The sequence below is a fragment of the Tachypleus tridentatus genome, chromosome 13, assembly GCF_004210375.1.
Source record: "Tachypleus tridentatus isolate NWPU-2018 chromosome 13, ASM421037v1, whole genome shotgun sequence".
NCBI lineage: Eukaryota > Metazoa > Arthropoda > Merostomata > Xiphosura > Limulidae > Tachypleus > Tachypleus tridentatus.
Genome location: NC_134837.1, coordinates 117,150,407 through 117,173,832, shown reverse-complemented (window position 1 = coordinate 117,173,832; position 23,426 = coordinate 117,150,407). Strand labels below are relative to the sequence as shown.

Here is a 23,426-nt window from a genome sequence, read left to right as displayed (position 1 = left end):
ATATATTTCAGGAAATCCATGCAACATCATCATTATTGTTTTTGTTTGTTTTAGTATTAACACGTTTATTAGCATATCATTTAAACTATTGAGGGATTTGATGTTTGTAACAGTTTCTCCAAATACTCACCTGGGGTCATCGCGTTTAGTCTGCATATTTGAGTGCAAAGATGGCAGCAACAAGAAGACTTCAAAAGGTAGCGTGCTAGTTTGTTCTTGTATTACGGTTTTACGTTTGTTTGTAATTAAGCACAAAGGTGCACAATGGGCTATCTGTGCTTGACATCACGAATATCAAAACCAGGTTTTTAGCGTTGTAAGTACGCAGACATGCCACTGTAGCTTTGGGAGGTTTGTCGTCTACAATATAAGTGACAACAACAGTAGTAATACTCATATGTTTATAATTACGTATATTATTATCTGCCCCCCGCTAATGCAGCTGTAAGTTTACGTGTTTACAACGCTAAAATCAGGAGTTCAATTCCCTTCGGCGGGGTCAGCAGATAGCTCGATGTGGCTTTGCTGTGAGTAAAACACACACACACACATTATCTTAAATTTTATTATATACATATCGTAGACAATTGTTTTATGTATGCAGAAATATGGTTTTAAAGTGCTATGCTTGAATATATTTAGACTGATACAAATTAAATTATAATTTGTAAATTCTGTGGTTTTTAGTTTTTTTTATGCATGTTCTGGGTTTATACTGTTATTATTAAGTATTATAGTTGTAAAATATATATGAGTTGCCCATAACTTGTATGTTTACACTAATAATGTCAGCACTAAAACAAGTTAAAATTCAGGTTTGGTACCAAAATGAAGAACTCAAGTTAAAGGCTATGATTGTATACTGCCAGTAACAGTGTTAATGCATTATTATTTAAGAACTGATATTGTCCACCATTATAAATTACACTGTTTAGTGTTTATATTAAACAATTTAAAAGCCCATCTCTATTTAACTGTATAATTTTTAAAGTTAATACAATGAAAGCTTATTTAATACTTTATTGATGGTAATTACTTATTTTCATTTTAATAATTCAAGAAATTCACCTTTTCAAGATTTTAAATTAGTGTAGAGTTTTAATAGTTGATAAAATTACAATGATTGTTAATTCTACTAGTAGATAATGCCAGATCAAAACTTCCAGAAGTCTGTACATGGGCCTTTGTTTTATCTAATGTAGACTAATGTAACATTTCAGGTGAACAAAAGACCTATTGGTTCATCAGATTGTTCCATCCATTAAACAAAGGAGCATAAATTGTAAATTAGTACTATTTCTTAAATGCAAATGATTTATTGATGATATTCAACAATTTGGTATTTCTAATTGTTTTGGGAATGTTGGGATACCACAGAGTGAATTGGATCACTTTTTAAGTAGTACAAATAGTTTGAAAATCTATTATTATTAACTACAAGGTAGGGATGTGGGTTTAATAATTTATCTTGTGATTTATATAGATGGGAGCCCACTCACAATATGAATCCGTGAAAGAATATTGACATAGCAGTACTACTGCTATACAAGTTGCTCAAACCATCAAGCCAATAGTTTGTTGGTAGTAGTAAAGCTAAAATAAGTTTAGGATTTATTCATAGCCATTTATTACAAGTTAAAAGTACTAATTTACTTCTTGGTACAAATCACATGTTAGGCCTCAGTTTTGTTATCTAGGAAAGGATATTGACTTGTTAGGAAGGGTTAATAGAAAAGTTATTATGATTATTCAGGGTGGGAAGAATTGTACTATAGGAATAATTTAAGATATTTTAGCTTATTTTCTCTTAAGGTAGAACAAGTGGTGACTTTAAAAAAGTTTACCTTATCAAGAGAGGGTCTCTGGTTTTATTGTGCTGTATCCTAAAGACTGGAGAATACAAGTTTAATGTTTGGGAACCACAGCTGAGATTAAAGTAAAGGTGGTTAATTTATGAAATTAAATGCATTGAGTTGTAGTTGAGGCTGGTTATATATACCCAGCTTCTCTTAAGGGCTGTCAGGTGATACTCTCTGATGTATTTCTCATGTTTTCTGAACTCTTTCCCTACATCCTTAGCTATTCTGTTTTGGGAACATCCTAGATGGGCATTTACATTTAGTTAATGCGTGCCTACCCACGTCTTATTTCTGGGTCTTTCGCATGGCTCCATTTCTTTGCAGCAGGGTTTTTTTACAGTTCTCTTGAATACTTATAGTCAAGAGTGAGAGCCACTAATCAACACTCTCTTTCTTCCTTAGTCACTTGTATTCTGCAACCTTCATCTACTCCCATTCATCTCCCCTTCTTTGAGATTTCAGGGGCTCTTCATTGAGTTACTCATCTCTGGACACACTACAACCAATGATATCAGTAGCCATACTGTAAGTTTTTATGAATTTAGAGCATGTTTGGTCAAGTTTTATGCACCTTTGATAAAATATCACCTCAGTTCTTTAAATACTTCATGGGTTATTTAAAAAAAAAAAATTGTTTTATCACTCCACTTCCCTGATTCTTACTTCCAATTTATTTCCCTTTTCTTCTGGGTCCAATTCTCTTGTCAACATCACTCTGGTGTATTTCAGATTGTTCTTCTCCAGAATGCTACAATATTTACGAGGAATAGTTCATCAACTTCTATCTCAGTTGGACCAGCCTTTTCTTCATAACTTGAGATTGAGGGAGTTGTTGCTTCTCAACTGTCAGTGCTCTTTTTCTATGTATGAGGTTCTTTCTCTGTTGTGGACTTAGACTGCCATAAAACACATCATTCCCTATTGTCATGCTCACTGATATCTTGATCAGGATTGCCTGGACTCAGTTTGCTTTATTTTCAAATGTTCAGACTCCTATTCTTGGACCATTTTACATATCTGGTAATGAGTCATGTTATTGATGTTCTGAATCTTGTCATGGATTGACTGTATGACCTCAACAAGATTCTCCTCATTAAATGGTCTCTAATTCTTTAGTTGTTTTGATGGTCATGATCCTGGTGGAAATGTTTGCCATCCATCTCATTTTCAAGTCAATCTTTTTTTTAGTTCCTGGTTCCACATTCTTTGGCTTTGACAGTAGATGCATTCAGTCAGGATTAATCTGTCCACTGCTTTTGTGTCTATCCTTCTTTCATTTTCCTTCCTCAAATTTTATCTATTTCCCATACATTTCTGCACCTAGTCCTTCTCATTGCATTTTTGCAGTCTGGACTCTCCACACATAAAGCATCCCTACTTTCCCAGTTAGTCTGTCCCTAGTCTTTACTAATGTATCAGAGTAAATGGCATGTTTTTCACCATTAGTTTCTACACCATGGTAACTTTTCTTCCCATCCTGGTGTGCCTCATGTCTTTGACAATTAACTTGACTGTTTCACAATGATACTTTTGTGGCTACCCTTGCTGGTTATTTGTCAGTCTTATTCAATACCTTCCATTTTTTCAAAAGAGTGTTTTCCTGTTCTGTCACCTCCTTGTTTTGCTCCTTTCCTTGTCTTTGCCCATCTCATACTATGTCCCTTCTTGTTTCAGACCTTGAAGAAGTTCTTCAGACCATAACTCAACCTTGCTTTTCTGTAATATATCTTTTGTTCTGGATATCATATGTATTGCTCCTTTTTTGTCTGTTGTTTTTGAAGGTCAGATGTTTTTTTTTACCTTAATGTTTTACATATCCCTTATCACTGTACCTGTATTCCTCCTGTATACATATCACAGTTGTTTTTTGTCCTGGGATGTTCTTGACTTTGGAATATGACATCACATTTACAACTACTTCCCTTCCTTCCATTTCCAAATTCTATTCCCACTCCTGTCCAGATTATCTTCTCTGTCCTGTTTGTGCTCTCTAGTGTGATGTTGCCTGCAAGTCCTGTACTATTTTCATCTGTTTCTCCATTGGAACACTTTCTGTACTTGATATATTTCTTCCATCACTTTTATGGGTTGGATTCACCAACTTATGTGATTGAATTATTCTTCCTTTACTCTTCTCTCTCAGTGTCTTTTTCCAGTATTCTTACATCAGATCCAACACCTCACCCTCTCTTTCTGGCTGCTCACTTCTGTTGCTCATTGGGGAGATCATCTAGTCTAGTGTGTAGATAATGTCACACACCTTCATCTCTCATTAACTTCATCATACGACTTTCTCATTAAGGCACCAAATGTTGTCTATTGCTATCCTCCATAACTCAGTTCATCTGTGAATGGGTATATGTTTTTATATTTCTTTATTTCCTTATAGTGGCCAAATTTTACATATTGGATCTTGATGTGTGATGAATGGTGCCTGTCTGGGTATACTAATCCATAAATCTGCACTGTATGGCATTTTAGATCTAGAATGCCCACTGTTGATATAGAATGTGCCATAATAAGGTGGTAGATTTATCTTTGTGGTATATTTCATCATATGTATGCCAGTTTGAGATCATACCCATTCGTACTATCATTAGTAAAGCAGTGTTGGGACAGCTGTTGTGCACTTTCTCCAGAGTTGCATTCCTCCAGACTACCCACCACATTAGTTCCATCCTATCTTTGAGTGGAATACAAGAACACTTACTATTTATTAGCTTCTAGCCACTGTGATGGCATACCATGGAGACACACCTCTGAGTGTGCTCAATCCCATTCAAGATGAAAGCATTGTTGTTCTCTTAATGTAATTGGGGTAAACCCTCATCCTACTTTGGCCCAGGAGAAAAATACTTGATGGCAATTAGTTATGGACTATAGATGATCCACCAAAATGCATTTCACTTTTATGGTTGTGACCACCCTCATCACCTCCTGGATGTCAGTTTCTATGTGGTCTGGTATGGGAATAAAACTTGATCAGCCAGCTTAAACTCTCACATATGTGGAAGCTCTTGTTCTATTCAGGACTGAATGATAAATTCCTTATTCCACCAGGTTTTAGACTTGAATGAACCTCCATGTTGTATTCCCCTTTCCTATCATTGCCCAGATATCAAGTTCCCAGGTAACCTGGTACTGGTTATGTACTGGGTATGCACATGTGACTTGATTAGGATGGTAGAATAGAACCTGTTTTCCCTTCTTCTTTCTTGTCTTGAGATGAAAATGGTAGGGATGCTCCTTCAACTGTGGATCAGATGATAAATTCCCAATGTCACCTGATTTCAGACTGGAGTTGACCCACCAATTATGGTCTGATGCACCATAGCCATCTACAACACTTGGTTCAACCAGCTGCAGGACTCATAATTAATTTTTTTCTCAGGGAACCAGATTTACCCCCAAAATATTTAATTTTTAGGGGCTAGTGTTATAGTTCATTGTAAAATTGAAGTAGCAGGTGAATGTAATATTTTTTTGAGAACTTGTATTTCATTAAAAAGAACACAAATCAAACCATTTCATTTTTTTCTGAATGTATGTAATATTTTTTTGAGAACTTGTATTTCATTAAAAAGAACACAAATCAAACCATTTCATTTTTTTCTGACTGTTTAAATGATCTTTGTTTCATATGTGGCTTTTAGTTTCTAAAGCATGGCATAATAGTAACTTTTTGTTTCATTTTAAAGTAGTGTCCTTTCCTAATTCAAATAATTAATGAGAGAATACCTTTATATCATTTTCAGTATATTCTTGTTCCCATACAATGCATCACCATCTAGCTGACACATTATTTGCCAATAAAATGCCAACCACTTTTAATGTAGAAATGGAAAAATTATACACTTTACATTACCACTAACTTTATTGCAATCATTCTTTCATATCCTGAAACAACTGTTGGTTAGTCATTCAGAAATTTGAATTTGTAATAACCAAAATCCTCAAATTAGCAACATATGGAAAATATGCAAGTAGCTCTAAAACGGCTCAGATTGTGATGATTTAAATGAAAAGAAACACACGTCAGTGTCCACGTCCCAACATCCATTTCTTGGATTCTTTCTTTGTCCCTTTCTTTGTCACTCTCCTGCACATGCTTTTCAATTTGGATCCTGCCATATTTAAGCTCCTTATGTAAAGTGTTCTGAAGTTCTTAAGATGGATAGCTGTTATTGAATCAAAAGCACTCACTGAAAACAAGTAAAGCATAACCAGAAACTGCTCAGTAATCCTGTCAACAAGATCTCAGATTAGTCTTCATCATCTTCATCTTGCTGAAACTTCTTTCACTTTCAGAAGTGTTGGCTGGTACAGACAACAGTAGGTCAAAAAGGACACAGATGTTAGGTAGCTCCTCCTTAACCCCAAGGATGATATTGCCTATGACTGACCTTTCTTGCTCTGTCTGGCAAAATTAAGTAATGAAATGGATATCTGAAATGTAGAGTGATCATCATAATAATTGCATTATTATTCCTGTTTTTAAATCATTATTTTGTGTTCATTTAAAATTATCAATTTATTTTAGGCAATGTTTTAACAGTAATGTCAAATTTCTTAGTCACAGTAAACTATCCAACACACTTTATTCACAACAACCTTCTGATTTTTAAGTATGCTTGCAATTATGACCATGTACTATTTTCATTTTCTTTCAATATAAAATAATATTTACAACAAAGTAAAATATTAATTAAACAGTATCCATCATTTATTTACATAAGTTAATACTCTGAATGAAAGAAAGGTTTAAAACAATGCTTTCCATATTGCAAAGCCAAGTCATTTCTTTACAGATCCTACATTAGCAAATGGTCCATAACAACAATATATGCATAGAGTTAATATGTTATACATTTTGCTTTCTGTAAATTTACCTGGCCTTTTCCAACAAAGTTTCCCTTAGAACCACACTCACTGTATGTTAGCCCATTGTAGGAAAAGTCATCAAAGAGCACATGACAAAAAATCAATTGGAGGTCAATTCTTTGAGTTGCATGTCACCATCAGAATTATAATTATATTGAAAATGGTAAACAGGGATGTACAAATATTTACAAAATTATTGAAATAATTAACCTATTGGTCAACTATGAAACATTCCACTTCATCATTTGACTTTTTCATCAATATGCATAGTTCCAAGAAGTTATGTTATAGTTAATTGTGGCTCAAAAATATGATTGCTGATTGGCTGGATTGCTTCTGAATGAGCAAAACTGGGTTTTTTTAAGAGGGAAGTGAATGATTGTAAAACAAGAATCACAAATGCAGGCAACTGTTGGAACTGACTCCTGTTGCACCTGCAACTAATTGGGGAATGTATGTGTCTGTATCAACAGTAAAAGACAATATTTCATGATTTTAGCAACAGTCAAAGTGGCACATCATTATAAGTGCTGAGATTTCTTAGCATGTATGCGAGCATTTGTAGACTCTATGCATTTAAAGACTAAGGTTAGGATGTTAAACATTAAGTTCACAGTACAGGCACAATTAGAAGTGTAAAAAAATCTTTTGGCAACCAAACTGGAGATTCTTCTCTTTACAAATAAGATTTTTAAATATGTGTTTGATGTATACATTTGGTTTTAGAAAGTGGTTTAGGTGTAGAATGTTAGCAAATGACTTCAAACTTGTGGTTAAAGTGAATGATGAATTTGGACAATGTCTCACATTATGTAGGAGCAAATCATTTTAACCAGTGATATATTGAAATAAAATTTGCCTGAACAACTGGAAGACATTATAAGAATAATTACTTTAATTTTCCTTTAGTTGAATTTAGTGTTTTTATGCATACATTTTCTACATTAAATGCATAACAAAAAAAAGAATATCTTTCCAGAAAACAATTCTATGAAAACAAATCTTTACAAAAGAACAAATGAATGCTTGAGAATTTATAATACATATTTATATATTACACTTAATATTTCAATATGTCACAGTGGGGGTCTGCAAATCACCAGTGATATATTGATAGCTGGAAGGCTTTTACATTAAATGATGCATGAATGCTTGCATATTTATATATTACACTTAATATTTCAATATGTCACATGCACTGATAGCTGGGTTATGCATGTGCAACCAGAAGACAGTACTTAAATCCATGAACACACCTAATGAGCTAAATAAATAGGTGCAACTTGGCAAGAGTTTTAAAAAGGTGAAAGATTAAATGAGTCAAGTTTGCAAAAATTTTTTTTGTACAATATCTTGTTCATTACAATATACACAGAATGATCCAACAAAGTACTTGAATTTTTAATGTTCAGGTATTGCATTGATTTTGTATGAGAATACATATATGACACATTCTCTATATGTGTTAGCAAATTATGAATACAGTAATAGTACTGAATATTTTTCTTTTGTGATCTAAAATACTCATTGAAAACTTTGTATCATATTAAGTCTTAGAGATATGGCTTATTAAATAAACCAATGTTATTTACGATTTTGGGTTTTACAACCTCACTATGAAAATCCTAAGAGAGATAAACTTGGTTTGAGACCATTTTTGAATTCTGTGAGATTAATTCAGTCAATGTAGCATATTTCAGCCTTCTACCACAATTACTCTTGCAACTTTAAGCAGCCAAAGTTGCCCAAAAATGAATTTGCCAAAAATAAAAAAAAAATTAATTAAACTTTACAGGGCTATAAATCAGAAACTATTAGAGATATTGATCTAATCTTTGGAAATTTTCATTATATGGGTAGATGAGCACATGTGAATTGTTTCAAGGCATTCTGTGGGGGTCACCTGGAAATTTTTCCAAAATCTGGATGATTGGACATGGAATTGACCCCATCATATTCCACTGGAACATTTCACATTTGGTACTTTGGTACTATCGTTATAATCTAAGTTGGAAACAAGGGGGTTTACCATACATTCTTATATAGTGAATGAGCAAAAATGTAAAATGATAAATTTCAAACAGTTTGAGTAACATGAGAGACTTGCCCATTTGCAGTTAAAAGGTAAAAAGGCTCTGGTTTAATTTTAAAACAGCACATAATAGGACATGCATTGGTTAAGCTTGAATGTACTTAATGCTTCATTGCAGTTTCATGGTTTATTCAAGTCCTAAGAGTAGATTTAACAAAAGGGGTTATGAAAGGCCTTTTTTTATTATTATTTATTAATAGGTTCACATAAATGTTCAACTAACTAAACTTATGTCATAAAATTGTAGGAATTGCAAGACATTCGGAAGTCAGGAATGAAATCTGTCAGAGATATACAGGTTGATGAATCAAATATCCTTTTGTGGCAAGGTCTTGTAGTGCCTGTAAGTACTCTTAAACATATCGCATATAAAGTGTTTGAGCATTTCTGTGTTATGAATTGAATCCTTGGCAAGCAAATATATTGCTTCTTTATTTTTTGTGATTAGCTTTATCATGAAAAATAAGTTTTAGCTACAGTAGTTCTAAATAATTCAACTCAAACCACTGTTTTTATGTACTTTTAACAATATTCCCTGGTAATTATATTTACTACTATATATGCTTGAATGAAAGGTAGCTTTTTTCAATACACTTTTAACATTTTTGACAAGTTTATAAAGTGGATTGTCTCTTACATATAAGGATATTCTTAGCATGAGAGGTGTTATTGACTTTCAAATAAACATAGAATGCAGAATTCCAAATTACTCTACAAGGATTCATGATGTTGAAAAAGTAACTTGGAAGTAACAATTAGCTATCTGGATATTTATAGGTGTTCTTTGGCTAAGGAACAAAAACCATACTAAGAGTGAAATTCCCAGTTTATTAGCTAAGGCAGAATGACTGTAGAAGTATTTTATGGTTTATCTCTGGTTCTTTAAAAAGAATAGAATAATTACTATTAATTGTTTTTTGTATCTTTACAACAGGTCTTCTGGTAGAAATTTTGAGATAAATCATTTCTAGTTACTTTTGATTAACTAGGCAAAAACAAGTATGATCTGTAACTCCAAGACAACATTAATATTTATGTCAAAGAGATACTTTTAATGGTAACTTTGTGTATTAAATTCTGAAAGTAATGCTTAACACAGAGAAATGAACAAAAATTGATCTTTAGTTTTTAACTGTAGGAAATAGAGATATCAGTAAATAAGAAATCTGTTGTTTTATATGTTTCATATTTGTTTGTTGTTGTTTACATTTTTAAACTTTATTTTATATAATGAACTAGGATAACCCACCTTATAATAAAGGAGCCTTCAGAATAGAAGTAAATTTTCCTGCAGAATATCCTTTCAAACCACCAAAAATCACATTTCGGACTAAGATTTACCACCCAAACATTGATGAGAAGGGACAAGTTTGTTTGCCTATCATCAGTGCTGAAAACTGGAAGCCAGCTACGAAAACAGAACAAGGTGGTCTTGTTTTCTAAAAAAAATCTAACATGGATAAATAAAATATGATATATGAAAACTGTAGGGAGGAAATATTTAAAAAAATCTTAGTGCACTAAGGTAAAAGAAGATAAAAATAAAATAAAGCTAGACTTCGGTAAGATTAAAAAATTGTAGGCGACTTAGATGTTGGTCAAGTTAACTTGTGCCTTGAAAATATTCTGTAAGAGAGAGAATTTAAGTAGATATAAATAATTTATTATGATCGACTAGTGGGTTTCATCTACCTGCATTAGTTTCTAGGTGATAATGCTAACTACTAATGAAACTTGAATTTTTGTCTACTGTTTCTTGTTTGTTTATTAAAAATTGAGATTGCAAATACGTGATATTGAGACATATTTTTATGTAATTGTTGGTGGTGATTTTAGATTTTAAAGAATGGTTTTGAAGTTTATAAATTTTACCTATTCATTACTTAAATTAAGCAGAGATTTTCATATGTCTTTGAAGCATGCATTATTTTGTTGTATTGAATTATTGTGCAATGAATGATATAATCTACTGCATATGTAGTAATGCTATACTGAAACATTAATATAAAATATTAAGTGAGGAATGTATTATACAAAATTTTAATGTTCAAAGAGATTTAATAACACTTGAATTTTAAAATGTTATATTCTGACATGATAACTTACCTTTCACACAGAAAAGCTATCTTCCATGCTCAGTAACTCTTCCTATACATTTGCATACATGGTCTTCTCAACATTACATAGAACAGGCAGGATCCAAATTCCTCATCTGAGTTCAGGTTGATGAGCTTTGTGTTTGTTAATAAAATGTTGGTTTCATTCTGTGGCTTTCATTTGAAAAGTTTTTATTTTTTTATTATCATGAATTCTCAGATGATGGTGACATATACTTTGTTCTGTGTGATTGATGATATCACATACAGACCTTATTTCTATTATGATTTTTTAACTGTTTGGGAATGTTGTAGCCATTGTTCAGTGTATAGTGAATTAGTACATGCTTACCAGGCCTTCTGCTCATATCCCATTAGCTGGAATTCTTCCTCCTCAGTAAGGAGTGATCTCTTGAACTACAAATTTATGTTTATTTTATTTGGGTAATACCTTACCTTTCTCTTCCATAAATCTAGTTCACCACTTATTTTGGCAGTGACTGTAATGTTGCATGTGGCTCTGTGGGTAACCTTTGCTTCCTCTTCTCTTGTTCTTGATGTCATTTTGTTCTGACAGTTGTTTTTCCTTTTTCCATCTTGGTCTCTCTTGTTGCTTCTCTTTACTTCTTTTCTCCTTCAACCCAGTCTATGGTCTTTTTCATTCAGTATGTGGTTGGCCATGGTCACTGTGTTGAACATACCCTCTCACACATTACTCTTGACCTGTCTTCCATATGTTTCTACATTCAGTCCATCATTTTAGTATCTACCCATTCCTTGCTTTTCCCTTTGGTATAGCATTAACTCTTATATTAATTGGTATTGTAAGGTTCTTCATTTGGAGATTTTGGCTTTCCTCAAATACCTTATTCCTTTGGGATGTACACTCATGTGTCTTCTCCAGTGGTTCTTGCAGACTTAAGAGATTTTCTGGGATTCCATTGGCCTCTTTGTGAATGTCTCAAGATACTGCCATGGTGACTGGCCCATGCCCATACTACTTTAGGTATTCCCTGCTGACTCTAGTCAGATCTGTCTTTTCATTAATGTTTACATCTGAATGAAGGCATGACTTGTGGTGGTTTTATACAGGATGAGCATTCATTCCATATCAAAATGCTCGAATATCTTGCTGTTTGTTGGGCATCTTCCCATTCCTACTCATACTGGTAGGTAATTTGGTTATGAGTCAATCCATCAATTTCATGGTTGTTTCTTCAACCAATTACCCAGCAGGTGCATGTTCTAGGACTCTCTGCTTTCAAGCATTGGACATATTTTTCTGGGCCCATTCATGTCAAATTTGTCATGAACCTTATCATTTGCCAGGATCCTAGAATTTGGTGATAGACTAATTTTTCTTATCCAGTTCACATAACAGTGTAGTGATCTCTACACTTCCAGTTTTTCATTTGCATTGCACTTAGTTGAACATGCTCCTTATGAATGTCCTTTGCTACCCTTCTTTACTTAGGGCATTCTCTCATCTGGTCCTCTAATTCTCATCCTTCAGCTCTGGCTGTAAACATCCTCAGCCAGGCATAGTGGCACCTTTTTCTGTATGCATATTGCTCTTTTTTTTTCTCTCCTTCCTTGTGTCCTCATTTTTTTTTAGCCCTATCGTTGAAGCCTTTTTGTCCAGCTTAGTCTTGGTTTCTTCTTCTTTGTTTAACATTCAGACCCATCCACCTTCACATATGCCTCTCTTCATCAGAAGATATCATCATTTCACTTTCATATGGGAGATATGCCCTATCTGTTGCCTATCAGACCAGACTGTTAAGCCATGTTGTATTTTTATTGCATTCCTGTCATCATTTAACTGTCTTGTGTCTCAACAAAAGTGGTGGTGGTCATTATTGTACTATCAGCCATTCCTGGCCATCATACTGTGAACCATATTTTTGCCTTTTTACCTGGCTGTTCATTCATGACATTTTGCCTTTCCTGTTTCATTTTTTGTTCTTTACTCTGTTATGCTCCTTTCTTCTCCAGCCTTAACACCCATATCCCACCCATGTCTGATTGAGGCATTTAGTGTGAATTTGAATACTCTCATGCCTCTTGCTTGCCACATCTGAGCCTCAGACTTCTTGCTTTTGTACCATCTTTTTGTCCAGACTTATTTCCTTCCTCTTACAGCCTGTGATTGCCATCATTTGGTTGTCTATACTATAGATGCTTCTCACACTCACTTCTACTGTACTTACATACTCCTTTTGATGGACCAATCTTTCCTACCTGAGACTTCAACCATGGAAGGATAACCCTACTTTCTCTCCTATCTCCTTTTGTCATTATTCAGTGGCCCTGTTGACTTCCCTTGTTGGTATATTTGTCTCTGAAAATGGATACTTGCATTTGATTCATCACCTTTCTCATTCTTTTATATCTCACCTTCACTGGCCCTAGGACAGGTTCCTCCAGGTGGGCATGTGAACAACTCTCCATATGTTTGTCTCATTTTATTTCCACCATCTAGCTGTTTTTGTCTTCTGCTGGATTTCGAAAAGCTTCCATCTTTTGCTATTTTTCAGTCTCCCACTGTCTTTGAGAAGAGTATCTACAAATTTCTTTATCAGAACCTCTTTTTAATTTTATAGGATCTTGCCAGATTGTTGGTGTTGCCTTTCAGGATATATTTACTTAAAATCTGCATTAAGCCAGGATAATGCAAAATGCTCGTACCATCCACCCTGTCTCTACCAGTGACTACTGTTAGGTTGAGTGTTCTGCAAAAATACTTGAGGTATCCTTGTGGTATACATATCTACTCAGTTATCAAATTCAGACTGTACTTATTTCATGAAAAAAGCCAGAACCAGGGAACTGTTCTGCCAACTTCTTTGGTTTGAACTTGTTGATTTTAAAAAAGATGATTTTGCCATCACCCATTGTACCATCACTAATATATATGTATTAAACCTTTCTGGCTAGAGGTCTGTTAAGAATCTAGGCACTTTTACATGTCTCCCCATTGTAAATTTTCACCACTTTTATTGAGCGAAGCACGGGAGACCTGTGCCACTTACTTGTTTCTAAATGCTGGGGTGATGGACTATGGAGAATTCTCACCAGTCAGGCTTAGCAGAATATGATAGGAAGTGGAGTCACAGCAACACTGTCAGCAAATTGTGTCACCCCTCAAAATCACAACTCCTACCGTTTGTACCCTCCTACTGTAGCCAGGCCCTATTTAGTTGAAGTTTGCACATATAGAAAACCATTGTGCATAACTAATGTGTTATCCTTCTGTTGATTGTGTCTATTTAGTTGAATTGAGGTGGGCATGCAGTATAAAAAAACAATACATCATAACTAAAGTGCCTCCTTCTGCAGACTTTAGTCTGTTTAGTAGATTCTTTGTAAATACACATTACACAAGCCATACTGCACAACTCAAGTACCCTTCTCATGCAGTCATTGTCTGTTCAGTGGAGTTCAGGTAGGCATGCAAGGTACTGTATGAATGTACCCCAATCACACTATACATATTGTCTAACTAACTGCTTGTATGCAAGTTCCTCCACAGTCATGTTCTTTTCTGCTCCTCCCTATGGCATGTGGGGCTTATTTGTTACTTCCCTCTTTACATTCTGGACAAGTGGATACCATGGTTGAGATGAAATGAGGTTTCCAGTGGATATGCCCCTGTGGATCTTCTGCCATTGAGTGTCACACTCCATGAATTTCTTTTCTAGCAGTTTCTAAATGGAATTCATCGAGGTAAAATGTGGTATGCTATCTTTTCTGTGTGAGAGGTGACTTGTAATCTCAGAAATTAACATTTTCCTAATCAGGTGCACATTCTTTGTCTTATCCTATTAAAGAATGAAGTCACCAAATGATGGAGAGGTTTTTAATTGCATGCTGATATCATCATGCACCAGTGCAGTGAACATTAAAACGTGAAATTAAGTGGGAATTATCTTGAGGCTAGTGGCATGTAAATATCTTAGACAGTTGTGCAAGGAAGATAGCTTTTCAGTGTGAAGAGGTAAGTGTCTTTTGTAAATACAGTTTCAGATTGGGAAAATGTTAACTTTCAGTTCAGTACTGACCTTTAAAAGGAATATTATGTAATTTGTCTTCATTTATATTTGTTAGCAAATTATAGTTTGGTTTAAAACCCCATTTGTACTACCATTTTATTTTGAGTCATAAGTGATTTGTTTTACTAATATGAAAGGTTCTGTTTTCCTATAAGTTATTCAAGCCCTTGTGGCACTAGTAAATGATCCTGAGCCCGAACATCCACTACGAGCAGACTTGGCAGAAGAATACACAAAAGACAAGAAAAGGTTTTTCAAGAATGCAGAGGAATTCACCAAAAAGCATTCCGGAAAGAGACCCCCTGATTAATTGTCAGTTTCATTATTGTATTAGAAATCACATTAACTTCTTTTTTTAATATACATGAAAATGATTATTTTTAGCACCAGTTAGGTGTAAAGTTGAAAAAATTCAACATTAATTCAGTGAAAAGAGATAAAGTAGAATATCAGGTACCAGCAAGCATATTTTTGAGTATTTCTTTACTCAAGCTGCTGACTCATTGCTTGAAGATGATTATTGGCATGCTGTATACTTTTTTATTCTGAGTTGTTTCTAAATTATATTTAGTTTTATATTGATATAGTTTGTTTATTTTGCACAATTAACTCCAGTTAAGACATAACAGATCACTATAATGTGTTTGTGTCAAAAAGTTCCTTATTTCTTGTTATATGTTGTTAAGAACTAAGAAAATGTGTATTTATTTTTTATGTGTAACAGTTCATAACAGGGTTTAGAAAGCTAAATATTCACAAGTTTATAGCACAATATTTACTTTTTACAGACAAAACTAAGTAGTACTGCCTCAGTATACTAGTGACTTGTATGTAAAATCTAGTCTAACTTTTCACATCTGATTGTCATTTTAAAAGAACAAAGTGGTGGACCTTTCCAGAATTAAACATATTAAAGACTCTTTTTAATACAATAAAATATTGTAATGTAAATCAAAATGGCATGAAATTTGAGCAACAGTTGAGATAAAATATTTCTTTTTTTCCCTCCCCATCACTGAACATACCTGATCTTTTAGTCCTAAGGCATTATAATGTGATACTTAATCCCACTACTTGTTGACAAAAGAATAGACTAGGAGTTAACAGTGGGTGGTGTTGACTAGCTGCCTTTCCTCTAGTTTATCACTGCATGTGCAGATAGTCTTCTAGTAGTTTTGCATGGAATTCAAACCAAATCTTCCCCCCTTTGTTTTCATAGTTTTATTTTTTTACAAGATAAAAGAAATACTAATATATATAGAAATGATAATTTGTTTTCAATATGACAAACTGTTATAGTGTAACTGATATTGGGCTATTTCATTTGAGATTATTAATAAAGTTACGTTAATTTAGAAGAAAAGTTATAATTAGTAGAACAAAACACAAAAGAATTTAGGTAATTTTAATGTATAAAAGACATTTTTACACAGCAGTAACAGTAAAATCCATTCAGTGGAATTCTAATCATTTACGCAGATAGCTACTGTTAACATGTATCAATATTAAGGAAATTTTTGTTTTTTATTCAGTAGCAACTAATATGTAAATAAGTCAGTCACTTTTGTTTAAATCATTAGATTATCAAACATTGGTCACATAATATAGATATTTTAATGAATGGTTATAATATTTAAAATTTCTCCATGAAGAGTGTGTTCATTGTGTATGTGTATACACACATGTACATATATATATATATTATATGAAAACACGTTTTGGAAAATCAGTAAAATAAAGTTTTTGGTTTTGGTTTTCTATATGAATGAAGCATGTATACTTACCACTGTAATATGTATAACTAAATTAATTTCAGTATAAAAATTGTTTTATCTGCTATAAGGTGAAATAATTCAGAAACATGTATGTTTGTTTAAAACAAATGTAAAGTATGATTGTTTTCACATTATAATTTTAAGAATAATTTTTTAGACTAGTAATAAAAATAACTTTGACATTATAAACTCATTTTTATGCCTGCAATTACGTAGAGATGCTTTATAACTTATAGTTAGCAGACAACAACACACCTTAAAACTGTGAATTTTGTACAGTAAAGAGAATTGTCCTGTCTTTTATACATGAGGTGGTGTGTGATTATTAGATTTGCTGTTATAAAAACATGTAATAACTTGCAGAATTTCTTAAGAAATTAGATATACAGCTCATCCAGAATATTTTGAACTGCTTGCACAACTCTTTAAGCATAGATGAATTCCTTCTTGAACATAAATAAAAACATCTGAGTGTAACATTGTTGGCAAGGGATTTTAATAGAGGGAAATGCCTCTATAGAATATTCACTTTGAGTCAACTCCAGTGTGCCATCAAGTAATCAGCTGTATAAAATAAAAAATAAAAGAACTGTGTGTGTTTATTGGAAGGCTATTAATTTCAGAATATTTATATATAATTTCCACTGAATGTGTTGCTATATCAATAATGTATATGAGCAAAAATATTTTATATTAATATGAAGTTTAATCTCTGTAAATAATAATACATTTTTGTGTAATTTAAATGGGCTGATCACTTTCATATTAAGAGTTCCATTCTTATAAATATAGTAGTGTCTACTTCATGTTTCTTGATATTTTGTGAAAGAAGTGAGACTACGTTAACTAAAAATGCAATTACATCTGAAAAACTAACCTTTTGAAGTCCTTCACCATGGTTTTTCATTCTTACTGGTATCAGTTAATATGATTCCTTTTTCTGCATCCCCCACTGGTACAACGGTAAGTCTAAGGATTTACAACGCTAAAATCAGGGGTTCAATTCCCCTTGGTGGACTCAGCAAACAGCCCAATATGGCTTTGGTATACGAAAACACACTCCTTTTTCTGCTGTGTGGAAACAAATTGAACATAATGTATCTGATATAGTTTTTTTGTGTTGGTTTATTTTAAAAGTAAGACATTTTTTCTCATAATTTAATTGACAATTTTTAAACTTCATAAAAAAATTTAATGGAAACTTTTTTATGTGTGGTGGAGAAATGCAAAAAACTGGAAGCAACCACTAAGGTGACACCAGCGGTGGAGATTGAGAAACTAACAATAGTTTTAGGAATTATAACAAGTTTCTTTAAACATTATCATAACCTTTTGTCCTCAATATGCACTTTATGAACTTTTAAGATTTTGCACACTTCATCAGCTGCTTTTCTTGGAATATTTTCAAGCCAAGAAAATTGGATTAATTTTTTGAAATTATAATTAGAATTTTAATAAACTATAGTATTAGGAATATATCAGGCCTGGGTGATATGCAGAAGATTGATAGAAATAATATACAATTTAATAATTTTACACTCAGTATAGGCTAATAGTGTGCAGCAGTTAATATCTACGTGCATTTCCAGATTTTTGGAAGTTAAAAAAAAGATAATCCTTATTAATCTTTGTATTTGAATTATTTGGAGCTGCATACATATTTCCCACTTTAGGCTGCCATTTTGAACAGTTGTCAGTAATAGTGTACAATGCTGACCTCAAAGGGCAGCACAATTCACTAATATTAAGCAGTGGTGTCTCCTGTTACTGAGACTTTCTTGTTATGAGTTAAGAAGACATTGAACAGTTAAGAATTATTAAAGTTATTGCTTACATTTAACAGAACCTTCACTTGGCAACTTGTCTCAGTATATGTGTGAGCACCAGTATTATTCCACATGTAATATAATTACTTATTTATAAATTTATTTTACCAGTTTGTTTTGAATACGTAGACCAGTTACAAATACTGCTAGTTATTTGCACTTTTTGTGTTGTCATTCTTTACACAATAATAACTAAGAATCAGTGTAAAATATAGTTGTAATGCCAGAGAATGTTAATCAGACATTGTTGTAATATAACTAATAAAACAATCAATGAAACACAGTGCTTTTTAAAGTCTGTATACTATAGTTTTTGTTTTGAGATAAATCTGTAATGTATAAAATGTAGTAAAATAGTGCATAGAAGACATTTAAAGAAACATCTCTCTCTCTCTTTGTTTCCTTTATTCATAAAACAGTACTGCCCTTAATTCTTTTCTTGCATTGATATTTTATTTTGAACCTAAGTTATAGGCTCAAGTGGGATATTGTAGAACTGTCCCTCACAAGTTTTAATATGTTTAGTGCCCTTTACTTTTTCATATTCTGGGAATTAAAGTGAGTTTTTTGCATCTTAGTCAGTTTAGAAGCTATCAAACTGTTGCATTCATACCTGTTTATTATTATTATTATTGAAATATATGTTGTGTTTTATGACACTTGATTAACCCTTTCACCATGGAAAGCAACTATAATTCATAGACAGTTAACTGTTGTTTACAGTGGAAATCAAATTTTCTTCATGGCCGTAAGAAAATTTGTCCCTTTTCAACAGAATGCAACAACCCTCAACAAGTTTGAATCAATCACCAGAACACCATATTTGCCAACATCTGGGATGATGAGCAGGAAATACATATATAAACAATTTCTCAGCTGGGTCACCAGCCAAGAAACAATGAGGCATTCACATACAAACAGAGATATCATCGGATTGTCATATTTTTTCTCTGCTTTTACAATAATTTAGGTAAGTTATTGATGCCATAACATCAAGATATGCAATTTAAGTGTCTCATATATATCATAGTGCATAATACAGCAAAACATACTGCTAATTTACAGTGTTTCTGATGGAGAAATGAGACTGATCAGGAACTGACCCTGAATTCTAATTATGTGGTGAAAGGGTTAACGTATGCAATTTTTTTACAATATTTTGGGAATAGTTATTTCATGTTTTTTTAACTACTGTTTCTCAGTATTATTCTGTTCTGTGGTACTGAAATGTTACTTTCAAAACACTATAATAAATCCTTTTTTTACAAATGTTTTATTTACTATATTTAGTGTGTTACAGTCAATATTAGATGAAATCACATAATTTTAGTAACATTTTTCACTTCCATAATATTAGTGTAGTTTCATTTGTAATTACCACTGCCTTTACTTCCAATGTATTATTTTCTTAAGCCATTTCAATTTTCTTTTGTGATGCTGCAACCAAAAATATTGTTTATGAGTCATAATGTTTCTTGATAAGTGTGAAACTAATAAAATTAATCATTTGATTTTCTATTAAAAACTTGTATTCAAAATAATTGGTATTAAAGAAGTTAAGCTCAGTACAGTTTATGCTGGATGAGCTCCCAATACACTGAGTGTATTAATTTGAGGAAAATGCACTTTAATATGAGCTATGATACATCAAAATGTTATGTAACAGATGTTACAATATTTATTGAGCTTTGCACATGGACAACCTTTGCAACTATTCCTTGGTTCAAGGAACAAAAAGGAACATAGTTAGAAAAGGATTAGAAGTACAAACCCCAAACATGGCTTGTTATTAACATTTTATATTTGGACATAAGTTTCTGATATGTTTAAAAGTTCAGATTAGCAAAGAGGTACAAGAAACATGAAAATCCTATCTTACCTTACACTCCAACACCAATATTCCAATAATTCATGATTCATGCTGTTAGAAAAGCATGTAGGTTCAAGAAGTTTCGATAGAAATGAATACAACCTTATAACCTGAGCACTTTCAAAAAGTGGGCCTTTCTTCTTCATATGATAGTATTTAATGTAGGGTAAGATAAGGAAAACTATTCCTTAAGTTTGGAAAATTTATTTCTAGAAGTCTAAAAAGAAATTGAACTTTCAGATGTATATACAAATAAACATCCAGCATTTAATCTTGAATACATTGGCTACTAGTTTTGAGTTATCACCACTATTTTAAATTTTATATTAAACTGTGCTTAGAAAAGAATATAATTTTACATGTATTAAAATTAAATTTTATTTAAAACACATTATTCAAAATGAGAAAAAAATTAGGCATGTTTGAAAAGTCAAAATTCCAACTTGTTACTTCATTCAAATTACAAAAATATATATTACAAAATGGTAACTCTTAACACAGCTTGGCTATCTTTCTCAGCAGGTATGCCTGGCATGGCCAGTTGGTTAGGGTGCTCGACTTGTAATCTGAACTAGTTCCTTAACCATGGTCCACCTGATTTTTAGACCACCCCTTATTACCTCACTTTTTCTCTTACTTCTCACTCTCACACTTTCCTTATTTATAGAGGGGTATCTCCCACTACACCCTCATGGACAAAATTTGCCATCTTTATTTTCTATCTGACTAAACTTTCCACTGCTGTGGTATTATTCTTGACTATAATCATCTGTGGCCCTTCCTCCATCTCTTTCCTCCTTGCAGTATTTTGTGCATTACATTTTTTTGTTACTTCCCAACTCCATTGGTGGATTCTGTCTTAACCTTTCCTATGTGTTGGATGGACCTGTCCATGGCCCTTCTCCTTTCCTGTTACTAAGAGGTGTTTGTTCTCCTGTCCTTTCTTCTGCTCTTTCATTTTCCTTAATCCTTCTCGCTTAATTTTCTTGTTTGACTCTGAACTTAATAAGGTTTTGGACAATCTGGTATATGCCTTATTTGAGCTGGTGATTTCCTGGTTTTTGTATCATTTTTCTCTTGTGACTCATTTTTTCATACTTCTGTCTTATGATTACCATTGTTTCTTCAGATGCTTTTTGCAGCATACATCTCTTCTTTTCCTTGGACCAATCCTTTATTTCTTGGACTTGACCACTTGAAAGGTACATTTAACTTCTCTCTTATCTCCCTTCTGGAGTCTAGAACATCTGCACCAGGCTTGATTCCTGTATCCTGTTAGGATATTCAACATGCCATATCATGGACTGCTCCCTTTAAAGGTCCCATCTTTGTCTTTCCCTATTCCATTGCTTCTTTGTTTCAATGGACCTTTTTTCCTTCTTCCCTTACAGGATGGGTCTGCTTATTTTGCCATTGAAATGTTTCTCTTATGATGTAGGTAATGACTATTTTCTTTTTCTTCACATTTGATTTCTCACTTTTTTGTTCTCTCATATGTCTTTTTCGATGACTCTTGGAAGAGCTCCTTTAGGCAGACTTTATCCACACATTCATCTCCTTTTCAAATTTACTAATGGCTTCTGGCTTCCATGGGTCACCATTCTCTGATCATTGTTCTGTCTTTTAGAATAGTATTTATATTTTCTGTTTAAGAGACCCAAAGTATACTTACCAAATCTATATCATATTAAAGTAGTGGAAAGTACTCATACTGTCCAGTGTGAAATAAGGTTTCCTGCAAAGCCACTTGAGGTATCCTCGTCATATATAAGGAATACCCCAGAGAAATTATCCATTGCAAATGTGTTATGATGACAATAAAGGCTGGTAATGAAAAGATTAATTTTGATTTGAGTCTCTTTGTAATGTTTTTTTTTTATTTATATTCTGATCATTATTATTTTATAGCATTAATTAAAAGTCACCTATTTACTTTTAATGTATTTGATTGTTTTAGAATTATATATACATATATTTAATTTATTGTCTGTTCCAGACTGTACCTATTCTATGAATTATCTTGGCAAAAAGCCAGCGTTAAAAATGTGTTTCTGCTCACTTCTATGGATCACACTTGCTGGCTTTTAAAAATATATCATCTCCAGTGAAAGACCTTTCCAGACTGAAGGATTAGTGATAATCTGGATACCATTTCTAGTCCTCTCCATACAGTTTCACTTCCTTCTATGCATGGAAGTTTGAAGACCCTTGTCATTTACCAGTTTGTAGCTACCGGGGTGTGTGGACCTTGAAAAATCCTCACTAATTGAGGCCTAACTGCTGGGGCCAGAATAAGGGATGATAATGCAGTGAGACGTGGAATAGTGGTGACACTGTTGGAGTACAGGCAAAGAATATATCCTGGACAAGAAGATATGCCTTGTGGAACCGTTGTGCAATTTATATGAAATTAGGTGGTAGTTCCCTCAAAGTTTGCAGTATGCAAATCTCTTTGGCAAACCTGCTGAAAAAGATAGCAAATCTGTGCGAGTAAACGAGTATCTTTTGAAAATAGACTTTCAAGTAAGAAGATATGTTCACATTTAAAACATTTGTATACAATCATGACTAATAATAAGTAGCATATACGCTTTCAATTTTATCACTTCTTTAGTAGAAATTAACCATTAATTTAAGCCAAGAATCCTTACAAAATCATTAAAATGGATGAAAACGTTCAAGCAGATAAAACGTAGTCAGTTGATTACTCTCTTTTACATAATATTCTCTATCAAGAATATTAATTTTTCTCAATATGCCAAAATTCAATTATTAAACAAGAGAAAATATACGTTTTAACATTACAATATAATATTCAGATTGAATAAAATGCGGGAAAACAGACATTAATAATGTATTAAAATATATTGGTATAATTCTCATACAACCCCATTTTTACTTGTCTTAGATGTGGATAACTCCAAATACGTCTTCATGGTACTGACCTTCATCCTGTTAAATTAAAAGCAACTTAG

At 33.0% G+C, this 23,426-nt stretch overlaps 2 protein-coding genes across 12 annotated transcripts in view; one reads left to right on the top strand and one right to left on the bottom strand.

The window, feature by feature from the left end:
* Positions 1-90: 90 nt before the first annotated feature.
* On the top strand, positions 91-20,174 carry LOC143238806 (ubiquitin-conjugating enzyme E2 L3-like). 3 transcript variants are annotated; one of them, XM_076479352.1, is made up of 5 exons: positions 91-197; positions 9,080-9,175; positions 10,072-10,258; positions 15,136-15,292; positions 19,305-20,174. In XM_076479352.1, exons 1-4 carry the CDS (start codon positions 171-173, stop codon positions 15,288-15,290), a joined length of 465 nt encoding a protein of 154 aa, XP_076335467.1. In that variant the 5' UTR covers positions 91-170; the 3' UTR covers positions 15,291-15,292; positions 19,305-20,174. The 3 variants fall into 3 exon arrangements, with proteins under 3 accessions (XP_076335467.1, XP_076335466.1, XP_076335468.1); XM_076479351.1 differs by lacking the exon at positions 19,305-20,174 and having other exon boundaries at positions 93-197; positions 15,136-17,357; XM_076479353.1 differs by lacking the exons at positions 91-197; positions 19,305-20,174 and adding an exon at positions 474-527 and having other exon boundaries at positions 15,136-17,357.
* LOC143238803 (nitric oxide synthase, inducible-like) overlaps positions 5,662-23,426 on the bottom strand; it is a 43,733-nt gene continuing 25,968 nt past the window's right edge. For 2 of the 9 annotated variants that reach the window (XR_013020772.1, XM_076479344.1), the window contains 2 exons: positions 23,351-23,403; positions 19,839-20,668 (listed from right to left, as the gene is read on the bottom strand). Coding sequence is in view for 4 of the 9 variants with exons in the window: in XM_076479344.1 (XP_076335459.1) it covers positions 23,356-23,403 (48 nt within the window). In the remaining 5 variants the exon portion in view is untranslated. Of the gene's footprint in view, positions 6,306-10,081; positions 10,283-17,632; positions 17,827-19,838; positions 23,404-23,426 lie in introns of those variants that run through there. The other 7 variants (XR_013020771.1, XM_076479343.1, XR_013020769.1 and 4 more) reach the window with 6 other exon arrangements.

Bases quoted from the DNA above. Each gene is read 5' to 3' on its own strand.
- LOC143238806 (XM_076479352.1), top strand. From the start codon at position 171: ATGGCAGCAACAAGAAGACTTCAAAAG. The intron at 198-9,079 runs GTAGCGTGCTAG...ATAAAATTGTAG, and splicing joins CAACAAGAAGACTTCAAAAG to GAATTGCAAGACATTCGGAA. The intron at 9,176-10,071 runs GTAAGTACTCTT...ATAATGAACTAG, and splicing joins GGCAAGGTCTTGTAGTGCCT to GATAACCCACCTTATAATAA.